General features: G+C 51.5%; 1 protein-coding gene across 2 annotated transcripts in view; it reads left to right on the top strand.

Moving 5' to 3' along the window:
* Positions 1–23,894, top strand: part of DHRSX (dehydrogenase/reductase X-linked) — a 219,145-nt gene that overhangs the window by 141,416 nt on the left and 53,835 nt on the right. For both annotated transcript variants that reach the window (XM_064370950.1, XM_064370951.1), the window contains 2 exons: positions 6,346–6,447; positions 19,125–19,332. In XM_064370950.1, the coding sequence (XP_064227020.1) occupies positions 6,346–6,447; positions 19,125–19,332 (310 nt within the window). The remainder of the gene's footprint in view (positions 1–6,345; positions 6,448–19,124; positions 19,333–23,894) is intronic.

The following is a 23,894-nucleotide window of genomic DNA, read 5'->3' as shown; positions in this document are numbered from 1 at the left end:
GACCATGAGTCACCTACTGAATGTTTGCCCCTAGTCCTGTGTGCGGAGGGGGTTGTGACCATGAGTCACCTACTGAGTGTTTGCCCCTAGTCCTGTGTGTGGAGGGGGCTTGTGACCACGAGTCACCTACTGAGTGTTTGCCCCTAGTCCTGTGTGTGGAGGGGGCTTGTGACCACGAGTCATCTACAAATATTTTCTTTAAGTTTGCAATTTTATGATTTCTTTCTTCTGTATAATGTTACTCATCAAGCAATTCCTGTTTTCCCAGCAAATTTCTTCTGCTACCTTTTTTTTTTCAGAATTTCTATCAGAACAACATAAATTTCACAAAACAAATCACCTCAGACTCTTTGTCCAACCAGTCTGTATCAGGGAACCTACCTGTTCGTTCAAAGTCTAAAAAAATGTTCTAAGGTTTTCTAATTTTCTCTGCCCCCATCTACCCTTTCTTCAACCCATTCGTTCGTTATTTTCTTGTATTTTTCTTATAACCATTGGTCTGATTAGACCTAATTTCCTTGGTTAAATTGTGATAATTAATATCTCTCCGAAAATTATTTCCTTGAGATTTTCACATCTTACTTACAAATGTAACGTATTATTGGGATACTAAGAAACAGAAACCTCTCATTTTAAGCCATTTTCATACAGCACAGGGTTTCCTATTTGTAATTTTCGTGTCCAGCCTCATTAAATATATTATTCTCAGTCTTTTCTGGGACCTTGTTTCTGCTCCCTCCCTCCCTCCCTCCGTTCCTTCCTTCCTTCCTTTTTCCCTCCCTCCCTCCCTCCTTCCCTCCTGCTTCCCTCCCTCCCTCCCTCCTTCCTCCTTCCCTCCCTCCTTTCTTCCCCTACAATGTTGGTTCTTTTCATTTCTCCCCGTCTATCTAGGAGTTCTTGAAATGGAATATTGTGTTACTCTGAAGAAAACGCTTTGGAAAATGCCACATCACATCTTAACTTCACGTCAATGCAGGATCGGGTTCATGATTTTCCAGTTAGCCCCGCTGGGTTACAGGGTCGGTCACACAGATGCAAACCGTGTCCTCACAGGTGATGACCTCGTCCCTCCATTCATGTTTGACACTTGAACCATTACTGTCTGTGTGACTAGGGCCCTCTCTTTGCTTGTTTGGCCAATAAATGTGAATGTTTTAACAACAATAATTCCTCCCGTTTAATGCTCTGTGTGTTCACCATCGAGACACACATGTCACTTTTTTCACCTGCTCTGCGCGTGGTCTTCCAGGAGGAGGCCAGCGTTTTGGTTTTATATCATCGCCAGTAACTGGGGTACGGCTGTCGGCTGAAGCTCTGCCCGTTGGTTCTTTTCTCTTCTTGGCATATGCACAACTGGTATACACCATCCTGTTCCATGAGCGACTTGGCAGACACTCCCAAATGCTGTCACTTCCATTTCTCTAAATTATCTAAATAGGATGAAAGAATCCTTTTTTTTTTAAATTGCATTTTAGGTTCTGGGGTGCATGTAAAGAACATGGAAGATTGTTGCATAGGTACACACGTGGCAGTGTGATTTGCCGCCTTCCTCCCCATCACCTATATCTGGCATTTCTCCCCATGCTATCTCTCTTTTTTTTTTTTTTTGAGACGGAGTCTTGCTCTGTCACCCAGGCTGGAGTGCAACGGCGTGATCTCGGCTCACTGCAACCTCCAACTCCTGGGTTCAAGCAGTTCTCCTGCCTCAGCCTCCTGAGTAGCTGGGAATACAGGCACGTGCCACCATGCCAGGCTAATTTTTGTATTTTTGGTAGAGACAGGGCTTCACTGTGTCAGCCGGAATGGTCTGGAACTCCTGACCTCGCGATCCGCCCACCTTGGCCTCCCAAACTGCTGGGATTATAGGCGTGAGCCACTGCGCCCAGTCCTGAATGAAGGTGTCCTTGAAGGACCTCCAGGTGGAATGAAAAGACACTCCCAAGTCTTCTTGAGATTCCCTGTGTTAGGTTCCCTGGCTCCCTCTCACGGACCCCCGGGGGAAGGGGTGCAGCTTCTGCAGGGGCTGGGTTCCAGCTGAGTGCAGCCACGAAGCTCCGAGCAAGTGTGATTTCCTGTGTCCTGTGAGCACACCACCCTGACATCGTGCTGCAATGGGCGTGAAGCCTCATACTCTTATTATTATTATTTTTTCTTGTTTGTTTCTGTTTGTTTTGTTACTATAAGTTCTGGGGTCCATGTGCAGAACGTATAGGTGTGTTACATAGGTACACACGTGCCGTGGTGGTTTGCTGCACCCGTCAACCCATCATCTACTTTAGATATTTCTCCTAATGCTTTCCCTCCCCAATCTCCCCACCCCCTGCTATCCCCCCCAACCCCCCGACATGCCCCGATGTGTGATGTTCTTGCATTCTCGCTGTTCAACTCCCACTCATGAGTGAGAACATGCGGTGTTTGGTTTTCTGTTCTTGTGTCAGTTTGCTGAGAATGATGGTTTCCAGCTTCATCCATGTTCCTGCAATGGACGTGAACTCATCCTTTTTCATGGCTGCATAGTATTCCATGGTATCTACAAGCACACTTTCTTTATCTAGTCTGTCATTGATGGGCATTTGGGTTGGCTCCAAGTCTTTGCTATTGTGAACAGTGCCATAATACGGCCTTGGATTCTCCTGCCGCAGTCTCCTGAGTAGCTGGGATTACAGGCGCCCACCACCACACCCAGCTAGTTTTTCTACTTTTAGTAGAGATGGGGTTTCACCATCTTGCCAGGCTGGTCTTGAACTCCTGACCTCGTGATCTACCAGCCTCGACCTCCCTAAGTGCTGGCATTACAGGCGTGAACCACCATGCCCGGTGGCTCAGGGTTTTCCTGTTTCTCACATCCCCACGAGTATTTCTGGGGGAAATGACAGCGGAGTATCAGGAATTCCTATCCAGATGGAAGTGTGCTCAGAAGCAGCGCTTCCAAACTGTGGCAAAACTGCCTCTCCCCAATCTGCAGGAGATTGATAACTGCCGTAGATACAGTAAAAATGAATTAGTAAAAAAAAAAAAAAAAAAATGCTTTTAAGAAATTTAAGAAACATGCAAACCAGAAGCTCCCGATGTCTTTTTTAAGCCATTGGACTGAGCACAGCTTACGTGACTGTCTTTGCTTTTTCTTAAGTTTCTAAACATTGACTTGCAATTTCTGAGCATGGCTCATCACACACAGTTTGCAGTAACAGTTCACGGGGCAGCAGCCGTCTGTACGCTCTACCGCGAGGGACTCTGATTCAGAAGCCTGCAGACCATCATTCCATCTGGTGTTTTACTTTTTTACTTGTATTTTTGAGACGGAGTCTGGCTGTGTCGCCCAGGCTGGAGTGCAGTGGTGTGATCTCAGCTCACTGCAACCTCTACCTCCAAGGTTCCGGCGATTCTCCTGCCTCAGCCTCCCAAGTAGCTGGGATTTCAGGTGGCTGCCACCACGCCTGGCTAATTTTTGCATATTTAGCAGACACAGGCTTTCACCATGTTGGGCAGGCTGATGTCAAGCCCCTGACCTCAAGTGATCCACCTGCCTTGGCCTCCCAAAGTGCTGGGATGACAGGCGTGAGCCAGTCCCCCCGCAGTCCCCAGCCCCACAGCTGTATTTCTCTAAGGAAAATACTGGAAGTGCCCATTTCCTTTTCCTTGATGGTCTGGTGAGTTGGCACAGACAGGTTTCATTCTCCATGAGGAAGATGCTTATATTATCTTAAAACACACCTGCCAAGAGGAGGTGGAAGGATGTGCTTCAAACATTGGACTTTGCCTGCTACCTTGGGCTGACTGGTGGGTGTTATGGTATTTCAGGTGCACTAGATCAGCCAGACACAACGAAACCTAAACGCTGTGTCTCAGCCCGAGGTCTGTGCTGCAGAAAGCATCATCTCTCATGATCAAGGGCCCATGCTCACCTCTGTTCTGGGGTCCTGGAACCCCAGGGATCGATCGGAGTGTGGTACCAACAGCTAGGTGAGGCTGGGTGCGGGGGCTCACGCCTGTCATCCCAGCACTTTGGGAGGCCTAGGCAGTCAGGTCACAAGGTCAGGAGTTTGAGACCACCCTGGCCAACATGGTGAAACACCCCATCTCTACTAAAAACACAAAAATTAGCCTGGTGTGGTGGTGCACACCTGTAATTGGAGCTACTCAGGAGGCTGAGGTAGGAGAATCACTTGAACCAACGTATTATACTTTAAGTTCTGAGATACATGTGCAGAACGTGCAGGTTTGTTACATAGGTATACATGTGCCATGGTGGTGGTTTACTGCATACATCCCCCCGTCATCTACATTAGGTATTTATCCTAATGCTCTCCCTCCCCAATCTCCCCACCCGCTGCCACCCCTCCCCAGCCCCCTACCCCTCAGGCCCCGGTGCGTGATGCTCCCCTCCCTGTGTCCATATGTTCTCATTGTTCAACACTCACTTATGAGTGAGAACATGTGGCGTTTGATTTTCTGTTCTTGTGTCCGTTTGCTGAGAATGATGGTTTCTAGTTTCATCCATGTCCCTGGAAAGGACATGAACTCATCCTTTTTTATGGCTGCATAGTATTCCCTGGCATATATGTGCCACATTTTCTTTATCCAGTCTATCCTTGATGGGCATTTGGGTTGGTTCCAAGTCTTTGCTATTATGAATGGTTCAACAGAGTCTCAATCTGTCCCCCAGGCTGGAGTGAAGTGGTTTGATCTCAGGTCACTGCAAACTCCACCTCCCAAGTTTAAGCAATTCTCCTGCCTCAGCCTCCCGAGGAGCGGATTACAGACACCCGACACTGCGCCCAGCTAATTTTTGTAATTTTAGTAGACACAGGGTTTCACCATGTTGGCCAGGCTAGTCTTGAACTCCTGACCTTGTGATCCACCCACCTTGGCCTCCCAAAGTGCTGGGATTATAGGCGTGAACCACCGTGCCTGGCCACAAAACGTCTTTAAGAGAATTGAACACATCGCTTTCAGAGATGCAGACCAAATGGGAATTGAGAGAGGAGCTAAACAGTGGACTGGACATGCCGGATACAATGCACATAAACATACCTCTCTGCCTGTGTGATGTCACAAAGGCGTCCCTGCATCTTTCATGCTCTAAAAGACTTATCTCTGGCTGGACACAGCAGCTCACACCTTCAATCCATCCCTTTGGGAGGCTGACGTGGGAAGCTCACGCCAGATACAATGCACATAAACGTACCTCTCTGCCTGTGTGATGTCACAAAGGTCTTCCTGTGTCTTTCACTCTCTAAAAGACTTATCTCTGGCCGGACACAGCAGCTCACACCTGCAATCCATCCCTCTGGGAGGCTGACGTGGGGGCTCACCTGAGCTCAGGCGTTCGACAGCAGGGGAACATAGCGAGACCCTGTCTCTAGAAACAAAAATGTAATAAAATATAAAGTGCCCTCTTTTATTATTCTACTGCAGAAGAAGGAAGTCCTCGCTTCTGAGTCGTTCTGCGCTTCTGTTACATATGCCGTGTAACAAAGTAACAGACTCGGAGGCGTGGGAAGGGCTCATGCTTACTGTCCCACAGCTTCTGTGCGTCCGGAATCTGGCAAGAGTAACTGGCTTCTCTCTTCTGGGTCTCAGTAGCCTACAACCAAAGTGTCACCCGGTCTGGGGTCCTCCCGGGACCTCAGGATCTTCTTCAAAGTTCACATGGTTATAGGCAGAAATGCAATTCCTCAGAGCTGTAGATCTGGGGTTCTGAGTATCGCTCTGGCTTTTGGACAGGGGCTGTTCTCAGCTCTTAGAGAGGCCATGCCCAGGTTCTGGCCCCAACGCGCCCTCAGGAAACCTCGGCTCACGTCAAGGCCAGGAGGAGAATGACATGTCCCACGTGCACTCAAGGGAAGGGGATTATGCCAGAATGTGACTCATTGATGGTCTCCCTAGGGTATGATGTCCTCATTGTACCCTGCTGACATGTCCAGTTAACTGTTACTTCTGGCCAGATGCAGTGGCTTATGCCTGTAATCCCAGCATTTTGGGAGGCCGAGGCGGGTGGATCACCCGAGGACAGGAGTTTGAGATCATCCTGGCCAACACGATGAAACCCCATCTCTACTGAAAAAAAAATCAGCTGTGCATGGTAGCATGTGCCTGTAATCCCACCTACCCAGGAGGCTGAGGCGGGAGAACCGCTGAAACCCAGGGGGCAGAGGCTGCAGTGAGCTGAGATTGTGCCACTGCACGCAGCCTGGGTGACAGAGCGAGAGTCTGTCTCAACAAGAAAAGAAAAAGAAGTGTCACTTCCTAGGTCAGACTGAAGTTGACCTGTTTGGAAATTCTGTTAATCTCTGCAATAGGTTTGAAGATAACCAGATACCCTTTTTCTGTGTGTTTTTCCAGTGGAATTTTTATACTGTGACCTGGCTTCGATGGCGTCCATCTGGCGCTTTGTCCAGAAGTTCAAGATGAAGAAGATTCCTCTGCATGTGCTGGTTAACAATGGTGAGTCCTGGTGAAATGGCTGCATCCCCGAGGGTGATGTGGATGCAAGCGTGCACTCTAACTTCCATGCGAGAGACGCGTGTGAGCAGGACAGGATTGCCGTGGTGGTGACTGGACAGACCTGCTATTTCCAGTCACTGCTTCCTTTCGCCCATAGCTCTGGAGGAGGGTCACGCATATCAGCATGTGACTTTCAAATAATGGTAAACGTGGTAACGTGTTGTATGGAATTGACACGTTGACTGGTCCGCTTTGACTGAAGTGTATTATGCACATGCTAAGGGCTGGTGTTTTCCCAAATGCTGTCTTACAAAATCATCCCCACACTCCCCAAGAGTCGGTCAATACTGTTTATCTTCTGATTTTACCCGTCACCCTGATCCCCTACTACAGCCATTTTTTTTTTTTTAATAAAAGTTACACGGACCCCTCCACACTGAACAGGTACAGTTACTGACATCTCCAAACTAAGTAAATACATATAACCAAAGCTCAGAAATGCACCAAAAACACATGTGTGCTAGTACAATTTAACACGTCACGTTCAGAACTGGAGACAAAATGGAAATTTAGAGAGGAAATGAATCGTGAAATTAATACAGTGGATAGAACAGACGTGAGTCAAACAGTGAGCCCGAAGACAAAGCACATTCCTTTCAAATACATGAAATATTTATCAAATTATTGATAAATATTTGTCAATATCAAATTATTGATAAATATTTGTCAATTTTATCAAATTATTGATAAATATCTGATATTTATCAATATCAAATTATTGACAAATTATTGACCAATAATTTATCAAATTATTGACAAATTATTGACCAATAATTTATCAAATTATTGACAAATTATTGACCAATAATTTATCAAATTATTGACAAATATTTTTATTGATAATATTTGGTAATATTGATAAATATTTTATTGATCAATAATTTATGAAATTATTGATAAATATTACATGGCAGAGAAAAAAAGTCACCAAAATGGCCTTGTGATTATCCATGTAATTACTCAATTACCCACATAGACCGTTAAAGATTTTTATTTTTTTTTCTTTTTTGAGACGGAGTTTCGCTCTCGTTACCCAGGCTGGAGTGCAATGGCGTGATCTCGGCTCACCGCAACCTCCGCCTCCTGGGTTCAGGCAATTCTCCTGCCTCAGCCTCCTGAGTAGCTGGGATTACAGGCACGTGCCACCGTGCCCAGCTAATTTTTTGTATTTTTAGTAGCATCAGGGTTTCACCGTGTTGACCAGGATGGTCTCGATCTCTTGACCTCGTGATCCACCCGCCTCGGCCTCCCAAAGTGCTGGGATTACAGGCGTGAGCCACCGCGCCTGGCCCTAAAGATTCTTAATCAATTCTGCAAAACCCCTTTTGCTATCTAAGGCACCATTGTCACTAGGATATGGATGTGTGTAAGGAGGGAGAGAGCGCTGTTCCTTCCAGGAAAGTTGTAATACTTGTCTGTTTCCAGCTGCTAAGATGTGGCACTTTCCATTTAATGTTTTTCTCTTTTTGTCTTGATGTGTTTTGTCTTTTTCTATAACATTAATGGGATCGGAGCACACGGGGAATAGCATATGAGCAACTTTGAGTCTACAGTTTTGTCTCCCACATGGCGATTAGGACGTGGACATCTTTGGGGCCATTATTCTGTGTCCCACATGGGTACTAGGACGTGGACATCTTTGGGGCCATTATTCTGTCTCCCACATGGGTACTAGGACGTGGACATCTTTGGGGCCATTATTCTGTCTCCCACGTGGGGACTAGGACGTGGACATCTTTGGGGCCATTATTCTGTCTCCCACGCGGGGACTAGGACGTGGACATCTTTGGGGCCATTATTCTGTCTCCCACGCGGGGACTAGGACGTGGACATCTTTGGGGCCATTATTCTGTCTCCCACATGGGGAGTAGGAAGTGCACATCTTTGGGGTCATTATTCTGTCTCCCACGCGGGGACTAGGACGTGGATATCTTTGGGGTAATTATTCTGTCTCCCACATGGGGACATCTTTAGGGCCACTATTCTGTCTCCCACATGGGGACTAGGACGTGGTTATCTTTGGGGTCATTATTCTGTCTCCCACGTGGGTATTAGGATGTGGACATCTTTGGGGCCATTGTTCTGTCTCCCATGTGGGGATCAGGATGTGGACATCTCTGGGGCCATTATTCTGTCTCCCACATGGGATTAGGATGTGGACATCTTTGTGGCCATTATTCTATCTCCCACGTGGGAATTAGCACGTGGACATCTTTGGGGCCATTATTCTGTCTCCCACGTGGGGATCAGGACGTGGACATCTTTGGGGCCATTATTCTGTCTCCCACGTGGGGATCAGGATGTGGACATCTTTGGGGTCATTATTCTGTCTCCCACATGGGATTAGGATGTGGACATCTTTGTGGCCATTATTCTGTCTCCCACGTGGGAATTAGCACGTGGACATCTTTGGGGCCATTATTCTGTCTCCCACGTGGGGATCAGGACGTGGACATCTTTGGGGCCATTATTCTGTCTCCCACGTGGGGATTAGGATGTGGACATCTTTGGGGTCATTATTCTGCCTCCCACATGGGATTAGGATGTGGACATCTTTGGGGCCATTATTCTGTCTCCCACGTGGGGATCAGGACGTGGACATCTTTGGGGCCATTATTCTGTCTCCCACGTGGGGATCAGGATGTGGACATCTTTGGGGTCATTATTCTGTCTCCCACATGGGATTAGGATGTGGACATCTTTGGGGCCATTATTCTGTCTCCCATGTGGGGATTAGGACATGGACATCTTTGGGTTCATTATTCTGTCTCCCACATGGGGATTACGATGTGGACATCTCTGGGGTCATTATTCTGTCTCCCACATGGGATTAGGACGTGGACATCTTTGGGGCCATTATTCTCTTTCCCACATGAATCATGTGGACCTGGACATTGTTGGGGATGCAGCAGTGGAGGAAGTGTTTACGGTGTGCCTACATAAAGTGGTTTAAGGAATGTATGAAAGAAATCAGGAACAATAAACTCCGGGAGGCCTCTGGGGACGAAGTCCTCTCTATTGCCAGCATGTTCCCAGGAGCAGAGTGACCTAAACTCGGGGCCTTCACCACCACCATTACAAGTGATGGTCCCCTGATCCCACTTTCATTCTGAATCTTTTTCTCATTCCTTTGTCGCCACTGATCTCGGGGTACCCATGGGTGGGGTGTGCGGCTGGTTCCCTACAGACATCCTGGGGTGTGCATTATTTAAGCTGCCATCCCCACCTGCTCTGCACCTCACATACCTTAGTTGCAGGAAAAATACAATAATAAAGAAGATTCCTGATCTCGTGGAAACCATAGTCTCAAAGGAAGCAAGCTCAGTAATTACTCTGTGAAACGTCCCGCCTTAGAAAACACACCCCTTGCAGTGTGAGAGCACGGTCACAGAAAATACGGAGAAGACTGCATCAGGGCGCAGCGCTCCCTGGAATTTCCCAGCCTGTGCTACTCAGAACCGCATTTCCAGGAGATGATAATGGGCATCCGTTTGTTACAAGAAGGTGGCTGGAAATCACACGTGGCGCTTTCTTCCTTGTATCCTTTTTTTCTACATCTTTCAGGAGGTCAGCCTGGCTGCGGCTTCCCTGGGCTCCCTGGAGGTTTACGTGGCTGGCTAAGTACATCCACATTTATCACGTCCCTGGGGTCATTGCTGAGAGGAGCTCAGTTGCAGAGGATCTTGATTTTTTTTTTTTTTTTTTTGAGATGGAGTCTTGCTCTCTCTCCAGGCAGGAGTGCAGTGGCGCGATCTCGGCACACTGCAACCTCCGCCTTCCAGGTTCAAGCAACTCCCCTGCCTCAGCCCCCTGAGTAGCTGCGACTACAGATGCCCACCACCATGCCCAGCTAATGTTTTCTATTTTAGTACAGTCAGGGTTTTACCATGTTGGCCAGGATGGTCTCGATCTCCTGACCTTGTGATCCATCGGTCTTGGCCTCCTGAAGGGCTGGGATTACAGGCATGAGCCACCTCGCCCAGCCCAACCTCTCTGGGTTCACGCAGAAGCTTCCAGAAAAGAGCTGGAGACTCCACTCCTGGAGGCTGTGTTGAATACCCATGGCACGCTCTCCACAAGAAGACAGAAAAGCAGAGAGGGGGTGTCTCATTGACGAATCCTCTTGATTCTCTTGGAAAGGAAGCAGAAGCACGGAGCTCCCTGAGGCCCATGGGCTTGGACGGGGCCTCCTGAGACACTCAGGGTGGATGGAAGCCACAGGACTAGGAGTTCCTCACACCAAAAGTAGGCAGGATGGCACAGTCAACGCTGGGAACGGACGCATCACCAGCCCGTCTCCTGGAGGCTTGGGCCAGGTGAACCTTGATTTAGAGAAGAAGTCAAGGAGTTTTGTCACTTGTTGCATGACTTGGTTTATGCATGAGAATTCATCCTCGTTGTATGCAGATGAGAAGGCTGGATTCTACACAGTCAACACTGGGAATGGATTCATCACCAGCGTGGAGAAGGAGTGAAGGATTTTTCTCATTGGTTTGTGCGTCAGAATTCATCTTCGTGGTGTGCAGATGAGACTGCTGGATTCTCTGTTTGCAATATTGCTGGTGTGCAAATGAGATTGCTGGATTCTCTGCGATATTGCTGGTGTCAACATCTGTGCATAGTTTCCACTTACAGGCAGCCTCGGAAGGACTCTGGCAGTGGTACTTTTAGTGTCTAAGAAGCTAGCAGAGGGTCTGCAGATTTCCCCTGAACCAGGGCTCTCTGACCTCTAGGTCATCGTGCATGGGAGGACCCCACCCGCACAGCAGGAGGTGACTGGCAGATAAGAAAGCAAAGCTTCCTCTGTACTGACAGCCGCTCCCCATTGCTCTCATCAGCACCTGAACTCCACCTCCCGTCAGATCAGCAGCAGCATTTGATTCTCACAGGAGCACAAACACTACTGTGAACTGTGCGTGCGAGGGATCCAGGTTGTGCCCTCATTATGAGAATCCAATGCTTGATGCTCTGTCACTGTCTCCCATCACCCCCATATGGGACTGTCTAGTCAGGAAAACAAGCTCAGGGCTCCCAGTGACTCTACATGACGGTCAGTTGCAGAATTATTTTATTATTTAGTGCAATGTAATAATGAAAGACATAAAATGCACAATCAATATCATGCCCCTGAATCATTCTGGAACCATCCACGACCCCCCACCTCCACCATCTCTCGTCACAAAATTGTCTTTCACTGACCGAGCACAGTGGATCACGCCTGCAATCCCAGCACTTTGGGAGGCCCAGATGGTCAGATCACGAGGTCAGGAGTTCGAGAGCAGCTTGGTCAACATGGCAAAACTCCGTCTCTACTGAAAATATGAAAATTAGCTGGGCGTGGTGGTGCGTGCCTGTAATCCCAGCTACTCAGGAGGCTGAGGCAGTAGAATCACTTGAATAATCCAGGAGGTGGAGGTTGCAACCACCCAAGATCATGCCACTGCACTTCAGCCTGGGTGACAGAGCCAGACTCCATCTCAAAAAAAAAAAAAAATGTCTTTCACAAAACTGGTGCCTGGTGCCAAAAAGGTTGGGACCCACTGCCCTAAACTATGTCCCCAGAATCTTCCCTCCAGAACTCCTACTAATCAATCACGTACCTCGAGCCTCGTGGAAAACAGCCCCAGCTGAGCCCCACCACAGGGACTTCGAAGGCAAGAAGGAACCGCACTTTGTGCTTTTCTTGTTTCACCGTAGAGAGCAGTCAGGGTTTTGCAAACATTAAATGATTCAGACGGAGAATAGTTTTTTTTTCACTTGCTAGTGGGTTGAGATAGAACCCGACCGCCTCTGTCTGGCTGCCGTGGGAGGCTCAGAGGGAAAGTGATGATTTATCACGCGCAAGAATAAATCAATAAGAGACCTCCCGCACAGACGGTATTTATGGTTTATTCACTTCAAAACTGTATTTATCTAGCTTCCCATCCCATGTCTGAAAATTGATAGATTTTTAATAACTGCAGAGGATTTATAGATTTGTCCTGGTCAGACGTCTTCCCATAACTCGAATGGATGTATTTCTTTCCGAGATAAAGAATTACTAAGCATTATTTTTCCTGCCACCAAAGAAACACGTCCATGGTACAGGGTGACCCTGAAAACCAACAGTGATTGATTTTTGCTTGGCCAGAGACCTTCAGGCTCTGTTTTTGGTACAGTTCTTCATTTACTCATTCACTCATTCATTCATAAATTCATTCAAATGAATGAATTAATGAATTTGAATGAATGAATGAATGCAAAGGAATGAATTCAAAGGAATGAATGAATGCAAATGATGAATTCAAAGGAATGAACAAATGAATTCAAACGAATGAATGTATATGAAGGAATGAATTCAAAGGAATGAGTGAATTCAAAGGAACGAGTGATTCAAAGGAATGAATGAATTCAAAGGAACGAATGAATCCAAAGGAATGAATGAATTCAAAGGCATGAACAAAGAAATGAATGAATGCAAATGAGTGAATTTGAAGGAATGAATTCAAATTAATTCAAAGGAATGAATTCAAAAAGTAATGAATTCAAAGGAATGAATGAATTCGAAGGAAGGAAGGAATTCAAAGGAACTAATGAATTCGAAGGAATGAATGAATTCAAATGAGTGACTGAATAAATTCAAATGAATGAGTGAATTCAAATGAGTGAATGAATTCAAATGAGTGAATAAATGAATTCAAAGGAATGAACGAATTCAAAGGAACGAACGAATTCAAAGGAATGGATGAATGAATTCAAAGGAGAGGATTAATTCAAATGATGTCAGTGAATGAATGAAATCAAATGAATGAATGAATCTGATGAGTTCATTCAGATGAGTAAATGGGCACAGAGCACCTAGAAGCCCCATGAGAGTTAAGGAAGTCTCTTTCAGGGGAGGCCCAGGCGTGCAGGTTGGCGTCCACATAAGACTGAGGTGCAATGGAGCCCGTGCTCACTGAAGACCCACTTTCTGCTGGGCAGACAGCTGAGCCGACGTCTCCTGTGTTATTAGGCACCTGGCATCTGCCATGTGAATCAGGCTGTGCCGTCATCTGCTCGCTCTCTCGGGAAGACAGAAAGCGTCGCCTCACTGCCCGTGCGTTCGCCAGCGGGTCCTCGCGTCTGCACAGGGTAGACCAGTGACTCTGAGTGCCTTCTGTTTGCTTGTCTTCCTTGGGTAGAGCAGGTTTCTGCTGCGTAATGACTTCCTCTGCCTCTCCGGTGGCGTCTCTTCTGAGCAGAAGGCATTTGGATGTTCTTTTAGTGTTGGTGGTGGTGGCACCAGGGGGCTGTTCCCTGCCAGGGAAGGGTGGATGATCAGGATGCCCATCCTGTCGCCTCTGTCCCTGGACTGGCTGCATCCTTCCCATGGCCCTGCTGAGATTCTAGGGAGTGGGTGGACAAGCAGCGCTTTCTCAGTTACTCACATGCTTTTCTCCTCTCTCTTTCTGTGTGTCTGTAAGTCTGCCTCTCTCTGTGACTCTTTCTCTCTCCTCCTCTCTCTGTGACTCTGTCATTCTCTTTTTCCACGTCTACCCTGTCTCAGTTTTCCTCTCCCTTTCGGTTTTTCTCTCTGTCCGTCTCTCTCTCCTCAAGCCCCCTCCCTCACCCCCTTCTTCTGTCTGTTCTGCTCTCTCAGCCTCTCTTCTGCTCCCTCCCCCACTGCCTTCTCTCTTCTCTCTCTCCCTTTCTCCCTCTCCTTTTCCTCCCTCCCTCTTTCTCCCTTCTTCTCTCCTTCCCTTCTCTTCTCTCTCTCCCTTTGTTCCATCTCTTTCTCTGTCTCCCTCTCTTCCCTGCCCTCCCTCTCTCTACCCGCTCCCTCTCTTCCCTGCCCTCCCTCTCTCTACCCGCTCCCTCTCTTCCCTGCCCTCCCTCTCTCTCCCCGCTCCCTCTCTGTTCTGCCCTCCCTCTCTCTCCCCGCTCCCTCTCTTCCCTGCCTTCCCTCTCTCTCCCCGCTCCCTCTCTGTCCTGCCCTCCCTCTCTCTCCCTGCTCCCTCTCTGTTCTGCCCTCCCTCTCTCTCCCCACTCCCTCTCTTCCCTGCCCTCCCTCTCTCTCCCCGCTCCCTCTCTGTCCTGCCCTCCCTCTCTCTCCCCGCTCCCTCTCTGTCCTGCCCTCCCTCTCTCTCCCCGCTCCCTCTCTGTTCTGCCCTCCCTCTCTCTCCCCACTCCCTCTCTGTCTGTCTGTCTCTGTCTGTTCTCTCTCACTGTCCTTTCATCCCCACCACTCTCCTTTCTCCTCCCAGCAGAGAACTCTCCCTTACCCTCCCCTGTTCGAGACACGCCTCACCCGGGTTCACTGCTTGAGACACAACATGTGATTCTCACCATGAGTGTCCAATCCCCCATAAAATGCCATCAGGTGCACAGGTCACTGAACGGCAATTCATTCTTCATCTCCCACCTTGCAGTTGGCAGAGAGAGCTGCTGAGATTCCCTGCTTGCCCCTAACAGGGATGCATCCCATACGCCAACGTGGTCACCGTGTTTCTTCATTCCTTAGAAAAACCGCAATCAAACATCGGTGTATTTGCTAACAATTAAACATTGAGCACCAGAATCTCGGAAGTCACCACTAAAGAATGTATCCACGTAACCAAAACCCACCAGTTTCCCAAAAACTATTGAAGTTTTTTAAAACGGGCAAATTATTGTTCTTATTGTCATTTTATTTTATTTTATTGACACAGACCCTCGCTCCGTCACCCAGGATGGAGTACAGTGGCGCGATCTCTTCTCACTGCAACCTCCGCCTCCCGGAAAAAAAAACCAGGCGAATGAAATGTATGGTGTCAGAAGCTAGAGTCGTAGTTACCTTAGGGGAATGTGATAATTAATTTTGGGTTAAAAAACGGCTTCCGGGGTGCAGATGTGGGAGGCGGTTACCTGAGAGGGAAGACTGCTTGCTTTGGCCAGTAACATTTCCCTAATGATCTGTGCACCTTTTTTTTTTTTTTTAAGTGGAGTCTGGCTCTGTCACCCAGTGGCGTGATCTTTGCTCACCACAACCTCCACCTCCCGGATTCAAGCAATTCTCCTCCCTCAGGCTCCCGAGTAGCTGGGACTACAGGTGCGCACCACCATGCCCTGCTAACATTTTGTATTTTTAGTCGAAACGGGATTTCACCATGTTGGTCAGGCTGGTCTCGAACTCCTGACCTTGTGAGCCACCCGCCTCGGCCTCCCAAAGTGCTGGGATTGCAGACATGAGCCACCGTGCCCGGCCAGTTCACCGTTTTTATACGTTCCTTTGATTTAAAAATAAAACAAAATTGACAAAAATAAATTTTTTTGTAAATATCTTATAAATATATATTTATAAAATAAATATTTTATGAATAAATAAAAATTGTAGATGCAGAAAAAAACATGATAATGGAAAATTTAAAACACACAAAAGCCCATAGGCTCTGAATTTGCGGTGGATTCTGTAGCTACTCCTCAGTTGTGCGTTTCTGACTTCGTCTCATCCGTCCCTCCTCAGGGCCGCTATCATTGCTTCTGAGGCCACGGTCATGGCCTCCAAACAGGCACCGAGGCACCCATCCAGTCTCTCTAGCTGGCACCAAGCTGGTCTTTCATAGGAAGGGGAAAATTAATACATAAAGCCATTGGCAAAGAACTCAACAACAAAACAATTCTCGTTCAGAAACAGCTCAGACTTTGGAGTTGGATGTGCTGACTAGAAAGATCTTGACGACGCTGTGCTTTAAAGTACGCGTGTATGGCCGGGCATGGTGGCTCACACCCGTAATCCCAGCTCTTTGGGAGGCCGCGGTGGACGGATCACTTGGGGTCAGGAGTTTGAGACCAGACTGGCCAACATGGAGAAACCCCATCTGTACTAAAAAGTAGCTGGGCGTGGTGGTGCATGCCTGTAATCCCATCTACTGGGGAGGCTGAGACAGGATAATTTCTTGAACCTGGGAGAAGGAGGTTGCTGTGAGCCGAGATTGCGCCGTTGCACTCCAGCCTGGGCAATAAGAGCTAAACTCCGTCTCAACAACAACAAAAAAGATGGAAAGAACAGACAGAAATTCATGACTGCACGTTCTTACTTACACCTGGAAAGTACACACCAGGCACTCACGGACACAAAGATGGGAAGAACAGGCCGGGCATATTGGCTCACGCCTATCATCCCAGCACTTTTGGAGGCCGAGGCGGGTGAATCACCTGAGGTCGGGAATTCGAGAGCAGTCTGGCCAACAAGATGAAACCCATCTCTTCTGAAAATACAAAAAATTAGTTGTGCACGGTGGCACACACCTGTAATCCCAGCTACTCAGGAGGTTGAGGCAGGAGAATCGCCTGAACCCTGGAGGAGGAGGTTGCGGTGAGCCGAGATCATACCATTGCACTCCAGCCTGGGCAACAAGAGCCAAATTCCATCTCAAAATTAAATAAATATATAATATATACATAGACTATATGCAAATACACATGTGAACGTGTATACACTTGTATATACATATGAATATGTGTGTATACATGCAAAGCCATAGGCACATTTGTATATAACATACATGTAAAAGAAAGGTACAAATTTACAGACATTTGAAAATGCATCTGTGCATGCAGAGACATGAACACACACATGTACAAGCAAACATCCGTCTCTATAAGTGTATAGCTTTCAATGAATTGTGCATATATTCAGTTATACACCCACATGGCAGTGTAAACACGTTCACAAATACATATGCATATGTCTGAGTATGTGTGCCTGCATTTACATGTACAGTATATGTGCAGGTACAGAATTCCTGACACACAACGTGCATATGTGTACATATCTACATCATGCATGGACATATATATATACGTATGTATATACACACATTTGCATTACTATCCAAGCAAGCTGGTCTGCTCTCAGTACAAGACAATATGGTTCATGCGTGTTTCTAGAACGAGTCATCTTTGAGGTCATGTCCCCACGGCAAGGACATCAGGGCAGACACTCGGGCAGGCTTTGCCTGACAGGGGTGGGGCGTTCTGTGTCTGGGAGATAGAATCTGTCAAGCACAGAGCCTCCAGTGGTAATTATGTTTATAGAATCAAGACCAGCGGGGCTGCCCTGTGATCCGTGGTGAGGACCGGCCGTGTTTATATTGAGGTCAGCATTTCCCAGAGGACATCTGAGCAATTTGTCTGTGGGACACTCTGAAGAGGCAGTGCCATAGCAGCAATTCTTTTTTTTTTTTAATCAAATTTGTTCTATTTTTTTATTATACTTTAAGTTCTGGGGTGCATGTGCGGATCATGCAGGTTCGTTACATAGGTATACACGTGCCATGGTGGTTTGCTGCATCCATCCCCCCTGTCATCTACATTAGGTATTTCTCCTAATGCTCTCCCCCTCCCTAATCCCCCACCCCCTGCTATCCCTCCCCTAGCCCTCACCTCCCCGACAGACCCCAGTGTGTGATGCTCCCCTCCCTGTGTCCATGTGTTCTCGTTGTTCAACTCCCACTTATGAGTGAGAACATGCGGTGTTTGGTTTTCTGTTCTTGTGTCAGTTTGCTGAGAATGATGGTTTGCAGTATCATCCATGTCCCTGCAAAGGACACGGACTCATCCTTTTTCATGGCTGCATAGTATTCCATGGTGTCTATGTGCCACATTTTCTTTATCCAGCCTATCACTGATGGGCATTTGGGTTGGTTCCAAGTCTTTGCTGTTGTGAACAGTGCTGCAATATTCTTGTCCAGATTTTTATTTTTGGCGACAGGATCTCTGTCGCCCAGGCTGCAGTGCAGTGGCTCAATCTCAGCTCACTGCAACCTCCGCCTCTTGGGCTCAAGCAATCCTCCCACCTCAGCCTCCCGAGTAGCTGGGACTACAGGCAAGCACCACCACAGCCAGCTAACTTTTTGCATTTTTGGTACAGAAAGTGTTTCAATATGTTGCCCAGGCTGGTCTCAAACTCCTGACCTCAAGCGATCTGCCCTCCTCACCTGCCCAAAGGCTGGGATTACATGTGTGAGCCACCACACCCAGCCGCCCAGAATTATTAATTGTCCAGGGGAACCCATTTGGTGACTTGGAAGATTCTCACTCTGTGTGTATGTGTTACTGTATTATCATTCTGGCTTTTTTTTTCTTTTTTTGAGACAGAGTTTTGCGCTTGTTGCCGAGGCTGCATTGCAATGGTGCGATCTCAGCTCGCCGCACCCTCCGCCTCCTGGATTCAAGCTATTCTCCTGCCTCAGCCTCCCAAGTAGCTGGGATTACAGGCACATGCCACCCATGCCCGGCTAATTTTTGTATTTTTAAAGTAGAGATGGGTTTCTCCATGTTGGTCAGGCTGGTCTCGAACTCCCAACCTCAGGTGATCCACCCACCTTAGAAAGTGCTGGATACAGGCATGAGCCCCTGCACCCTGCTGTGGCTATTATTTTTAAACTCAAGGCATAGAGATGCAGAGATGGAAAGCAGGGAGGGACTTCAGTGATCTTCTAGAATGTTCCTCACCATATGGAAAGCAGGAAACAGGCTCAGGAGGAAGACATGGCAGCCAGCTCTAGACCCCACCCTCTGACGTCTTGGGGCATTTGTGCGTCCCGGGAATCCGTCAGTGAGATTTCTCCACTGTCTCCCCAGTCTAACTCCCTCTGATATTCCGTCTTGTGCAGCTGGGGTGATGATGGTCCCTCAGAGGAAAACCAGAGATGGATTCGAGGAACATTTCGGCCTGAACTACCTGGGGCACTTCCTGCTGACCAACCTTCTCCTGGATACCCTGAGAGAGTCCGGGTCCCCTGGCCACAGTGCGAGGGTGGTCACTGTCTCCTCCGCCACCCATTACGTCGCTGAGCTGAACATGGACGACCTTCAGAGCAGGTGGGTGCACCGTGTGAACAGTCATAACAGCGTCTGTCCAGGGGGGGTTAAAGGTTATTGGTCCCCTGTGTCTGTGGGGCACGGTGCTGCCTGCATCTGCTGGACAGCGGTGCTCTGGGGACGGTGCTCCCTGTGTCTGCTAGGCAGTGGTGCTCCCTGCGTCTGCTGGACAGCGGTGCTCTGGGGACGGTGCTCCCCGTGTCTGCTGGGCAGTGGTGCTCCCTGCATGTGCTGGACACAGGTGCTCTGGGGACGGTGCTCCCTGTGTCTGCTGGGCAGTGGTGCTCCCTGCATGTGCTGGACACAGGTGCTCTGGGGACGGTGCTCCCTGTGTCTGCTGGGCAGTGGTGCTCCCTGCATGTGCTGGACAGCAGTGCTCTGGGGACGGTGCTCCCTGTGTCTGCTGGGTAGTGGTGCTCCCTGCGTCTGCTAGGCACAGGTGCTCTGGGGACGGTGCTCCCTGCATGTGCTGGACAGTGGTGCTCTGGGGACGGTGCTCCCTGTGTCTGCCTGGCAGTGGTGCTCCCTGCATGTGCTGGACAGCAGTGCTCTGGGGACGGTGCTCCCTGTGTCTGCTGGGCAGTGGTGCTCCCTGCATGTGCTGGACAGCAGTGCTCTGGGGATGGTGCTCCCTGTGTCTGCTGGGCAGTGGTGCTCCCTGCATGTGCTGGACACTGGTGCTCTGGGGACGGTGCTCCCTGTGTCTGCTGGGTAGTGGTGCTCCCCTGCATCTGCTGGACAGCAGTGCTCTGGGGACGGTGCTCCCTGTGTCTGCTGGGCAGTGGTGCTCCCTGCATCTGCTGGACAGCGGTGCTCTGGGGACGGTGCTCCCTGTGTCTGCTGGGTAGTGGTGCTCCCTGCGTCTGCTAGGCACAGGTGCTCTGGGGACGGTGCTCCCTGCATGTGCTGGACAGCGGTGCTCTGGGGACAGTGCTCCCTGTGTCTGCCTGGCAGTGGTGCTCCCTGCATGTGCTGGACACTGGTGCTCTGGGGACGGTGCTCCCTGTGTCTGCTGGGCAGTGTTGCTCCCTGCATGTGCTGGACAGCGGTGCTCTGGGGATGGTGCTCCCTGTGTCTGCTGGGTAGTGGTGCTCCCTGTGTCTGCTAGGCACAGGTGCTCTGGGGATGGTGCTCCCTGCATGTGCTGGACACTGGTGCTCTTGGGACGGTGCTCCCTGTGTCTGCCGGACACTGGTGCTCTGGGGATAGTGCTCCCTGTGTCTGCTGGGTAGTAGTGCTCCCTGCGTCTGCTAGGCACAGGTGCTCTGGGGACGGTGCTCCCTGCATCTGCTAGACACCAGTGCTCTGGGGAGAGTGCTCCCTGTGTCTGCCGGGCAGTGATGCTCCCTGCATCTGCTAGGCACAGGTGCTCTCAGCGCAATGCTCCCTACGTCTGCAGGGCAGAGGTGCTGAGTGTGGTGCTCCATGCATCCTTGCCATCAGCACTCCCTGCAGGACGTCGTAGACCTCCCACCTCGGGCTCCATGCTGAAGGATTTAGCTGGGACCCCCTAGCAAGAAGAACAGCCCTGCCATGCCCGGCTTCCCTAACCCCAGGCCTGAGGCAGGGCTGGGCGCGTGGGGGGCAAGCGTTCTGTGACGTCCGCTCGGGGCTCCAGGCATGTGTGTGCTGCCTGCTGTACAGGAGGGCCTGGGAGGAGGGAGAAGGGGTGTCCGCACAGCCAGCACCACGTGCTGCAGACAGGAGTCTCTGAGCAATGCACGGAGTGGGACGGGAAACCCGGGGCATGTGGGATGCGGAACATGGGGCATGTGGGACGGGGAACCCGGGGAATGTGGGACGGGGAACACTGGGAATGTGGGACGCGGAACATGGGGCATGTGGGACGGGGAACCCGGGGAATAAGGGAAGGGGAACCCCGGGGAATAAGGGAAGGGGAACCCCGGGGAATAAGGGAAGGGGAACCCCGGGAATGCGGGACGCGGAACCCGGGGAATGTGGGACGGGGAACCCCGGGGATGCGGGAAGGGGAACCCGAGGAATGCGAAATGCGGGACGGGGAACTCGAGGAATGCGGGAAGGGGAACCCCCGGAATGCCAAACGCAGAACCCCGGGGATGCGGGAAGGGCAACTCGGGGAATGCGGGAAGGGGAACTCGGGGGAATGTGGGATGCAGAACCTGGGGCATGTGGGACGGGGAACACGGGGAACCCGGGGCATGTGGGACGGGGAACCTGGGGCATGTGGGACGGGGAACCTGGGGCATGTGGGACGGGGAACACGGGGAACCCGGGGCATGTGGGACGGGGAACCCGGGGCATGTGGGACGGGGAACATGGGGAACCCGGGGCATGTGGGACGGGGAACGCGGGGAACCCGGGGCATGTGGGATGGGGAACACGGGGAACCCGGGGCATGTGGGACGGGGAACACGGGGAACCTGGGGCATGTGGGACGGGGAACACGGGGAACCCGGGGCATGTGGGTCGGGGAACCTGGGGCATGTGGGACGGGGAACACGGGGAACCTGGGGCATGTGGGACAGGGAACACGGGGAACCCGGGGCATGTGGGACGGGGAACACGGGGAACCCGGGGCATGTGGGTCGGGGAACCTGGGGCATGTGGGACGGGGAACACGGGGAACCTGGGGCATGTGGGACGGGGAACACGGGGAACCCGGGGCATGTGGGACGGGGAACACGGGGAACCCGGGGCATGTGGGACGGGGAACCTGGGGCATGTGGGACGGGGAACACGGGGAACCCGGGGCATGTGGGACAGGGAACACGGGGAACCTGGGGCATGTGGGACGGGGAACACGGGGAACCCGGGGCATGTGGGTCGGGGAACCTGGGGCATGTGGGACGGGGAACACGGGGAACCTGGGGCATGTGGGACGGGGAACACGGGGAACCCGGGGCATGTGGGACGGGGAACCTGGGGCATGTGGGACGGGGAACACGGGGAACCCGGGGCATGTGGGACAGGGAACACGGGGAACCTGGGGCATGTGGGACGGGGAACACGGGGAACCCGGGGCATGTGGGTCAGGGAACCTGGGGCATGTGGGATGGGGAACACGGGGAACCCGGGGCATGCGGGATGGGGAACCTGGGGCATGTGGGACGGGGAACACGGGGAACCCGGGGCATGTGGGACGGGGAACCTGGGGCATGTGGGACGGGGAACCCGGGGAACCCGGGGCATGTGGGACGGGGAACCCGGGGCATGTGGGACGGGGAACCTGGGGCATGTGGGACGGGGAACACGGGGAACCCGGGGCATGTGGGACGGGGAACCTGGGGCATGTGGGACGGGGAACACGGGGAACCCAGGGCATGTGGGACGGGGAACGCTGGGAACCCGGGGCATGTGGGATGGGGAACACGGGGAACCCGGGGCATGCGGGATGGGGAACCTGGGGCATGTGGGACGGGGAACACGGGGAACCTGGGGCATGTGGGACGGGGAACACGGGGAACCTGGGGCATGTGGGTCGGGGAACATGGGGAACCCGGGGCATGTGGGACGGGGAACCTGGGGCATGTGGGACGGGGAACACGGGGAACCCGGGGCATGTGGGACGGGGAACACGGGGAACCTGGGGCATGTGGGACGGGGAACACGGGGAACCCGGGGCATGCGGGATGGGGAACCTGGGGCATGTGGGACGGGGAACACGGGGCATGTGGGACGGGGAACATGGGGAACCCGGGGCATGTGGGACGGGGAACACGGGGAACCCGGGGCATGCGGGATGGGGAACCTGCGGTATGTGGGACGAGGAACACCGGGAACCTGGGGCATGTGGGACGGGGAACACGGGGAACCTGGGGCATGCGGGATGGGGAACCCGGGGCATGTGGGTCGGGGAACCTGGGGCATGTGGGACGGGGAACATGGGGAACCCGGGGCATGTGGGACGGGGAACACGGGGAACCCGGGGCATGTGGGACGGGGAACACGGGGAACCCGGGGCATGTGGGTCGGGGAACACGGGGAACCTGGGGCATATGGGTCAGGGAACCTGGGGCATGTGGGACGGGGAACATGGGGAACCCGGGGCATGTGGGACGGGGAACACGAGGAACCCGGGGCATGTGGGACGGGGAACGTGGGGCATGTGGGACGGGGAACACGGGGAACCCAGGGCATGTGGGACAGGGAACACGGGGAACCTGGGGCATGTGGGTCAGGGAACCCGGGGCATGTGGGACAGGGAACACGGGGAACCCGGGGCATGTGGGACAGGGAACACGGGGAACCCGGGGCATGTGGGACAGGGAACACGGGGAACCCGGGGCATGTGGGACAGGGAACACGGGGAACCCGGGGCATGTGGGACAGGGAACACGGGGAACCCGGGGCATGTGGGACAGGGAACACGGGGAACCCGGGGCATGTGGGACAGGGAACACGGGGAACCCGGGGCATGTGGGACAGGGAACACGGGGAACCCGGGGCATGTGGGACAGGGAACACGGGGAACCCGGGGCATGTGGGACAGGGAACACGGGGAACCCGGGGCATGTGGGACAGGGGACACGGGGAACCCGGGGCATGTGGGACAGGGAACACGGGGAACCTGGGGCATGCGG

This window comes from Aotus nancymaae, unplaced genomic scaffold (assembly GCF_030222135.1).
Source record: "Aotus nancymaae isolate 86718 unplaced genomic scaffold, 86718_ANA_hifiasm-v0.15.2.pri h1tg000111l, whole genome shotgun sequence".
In the NCBI taxonomy this organism is placed as follows: Eukaryota; Metazoa; Chordata; class Mammalia; order Primates; family Aotidae; genus Aotus; species Aotus nancymaae.
Note: the sequence above shows the minus strand (reverse complement) of the source record. Positions and strands in the feature narration are given on the sequence as shown.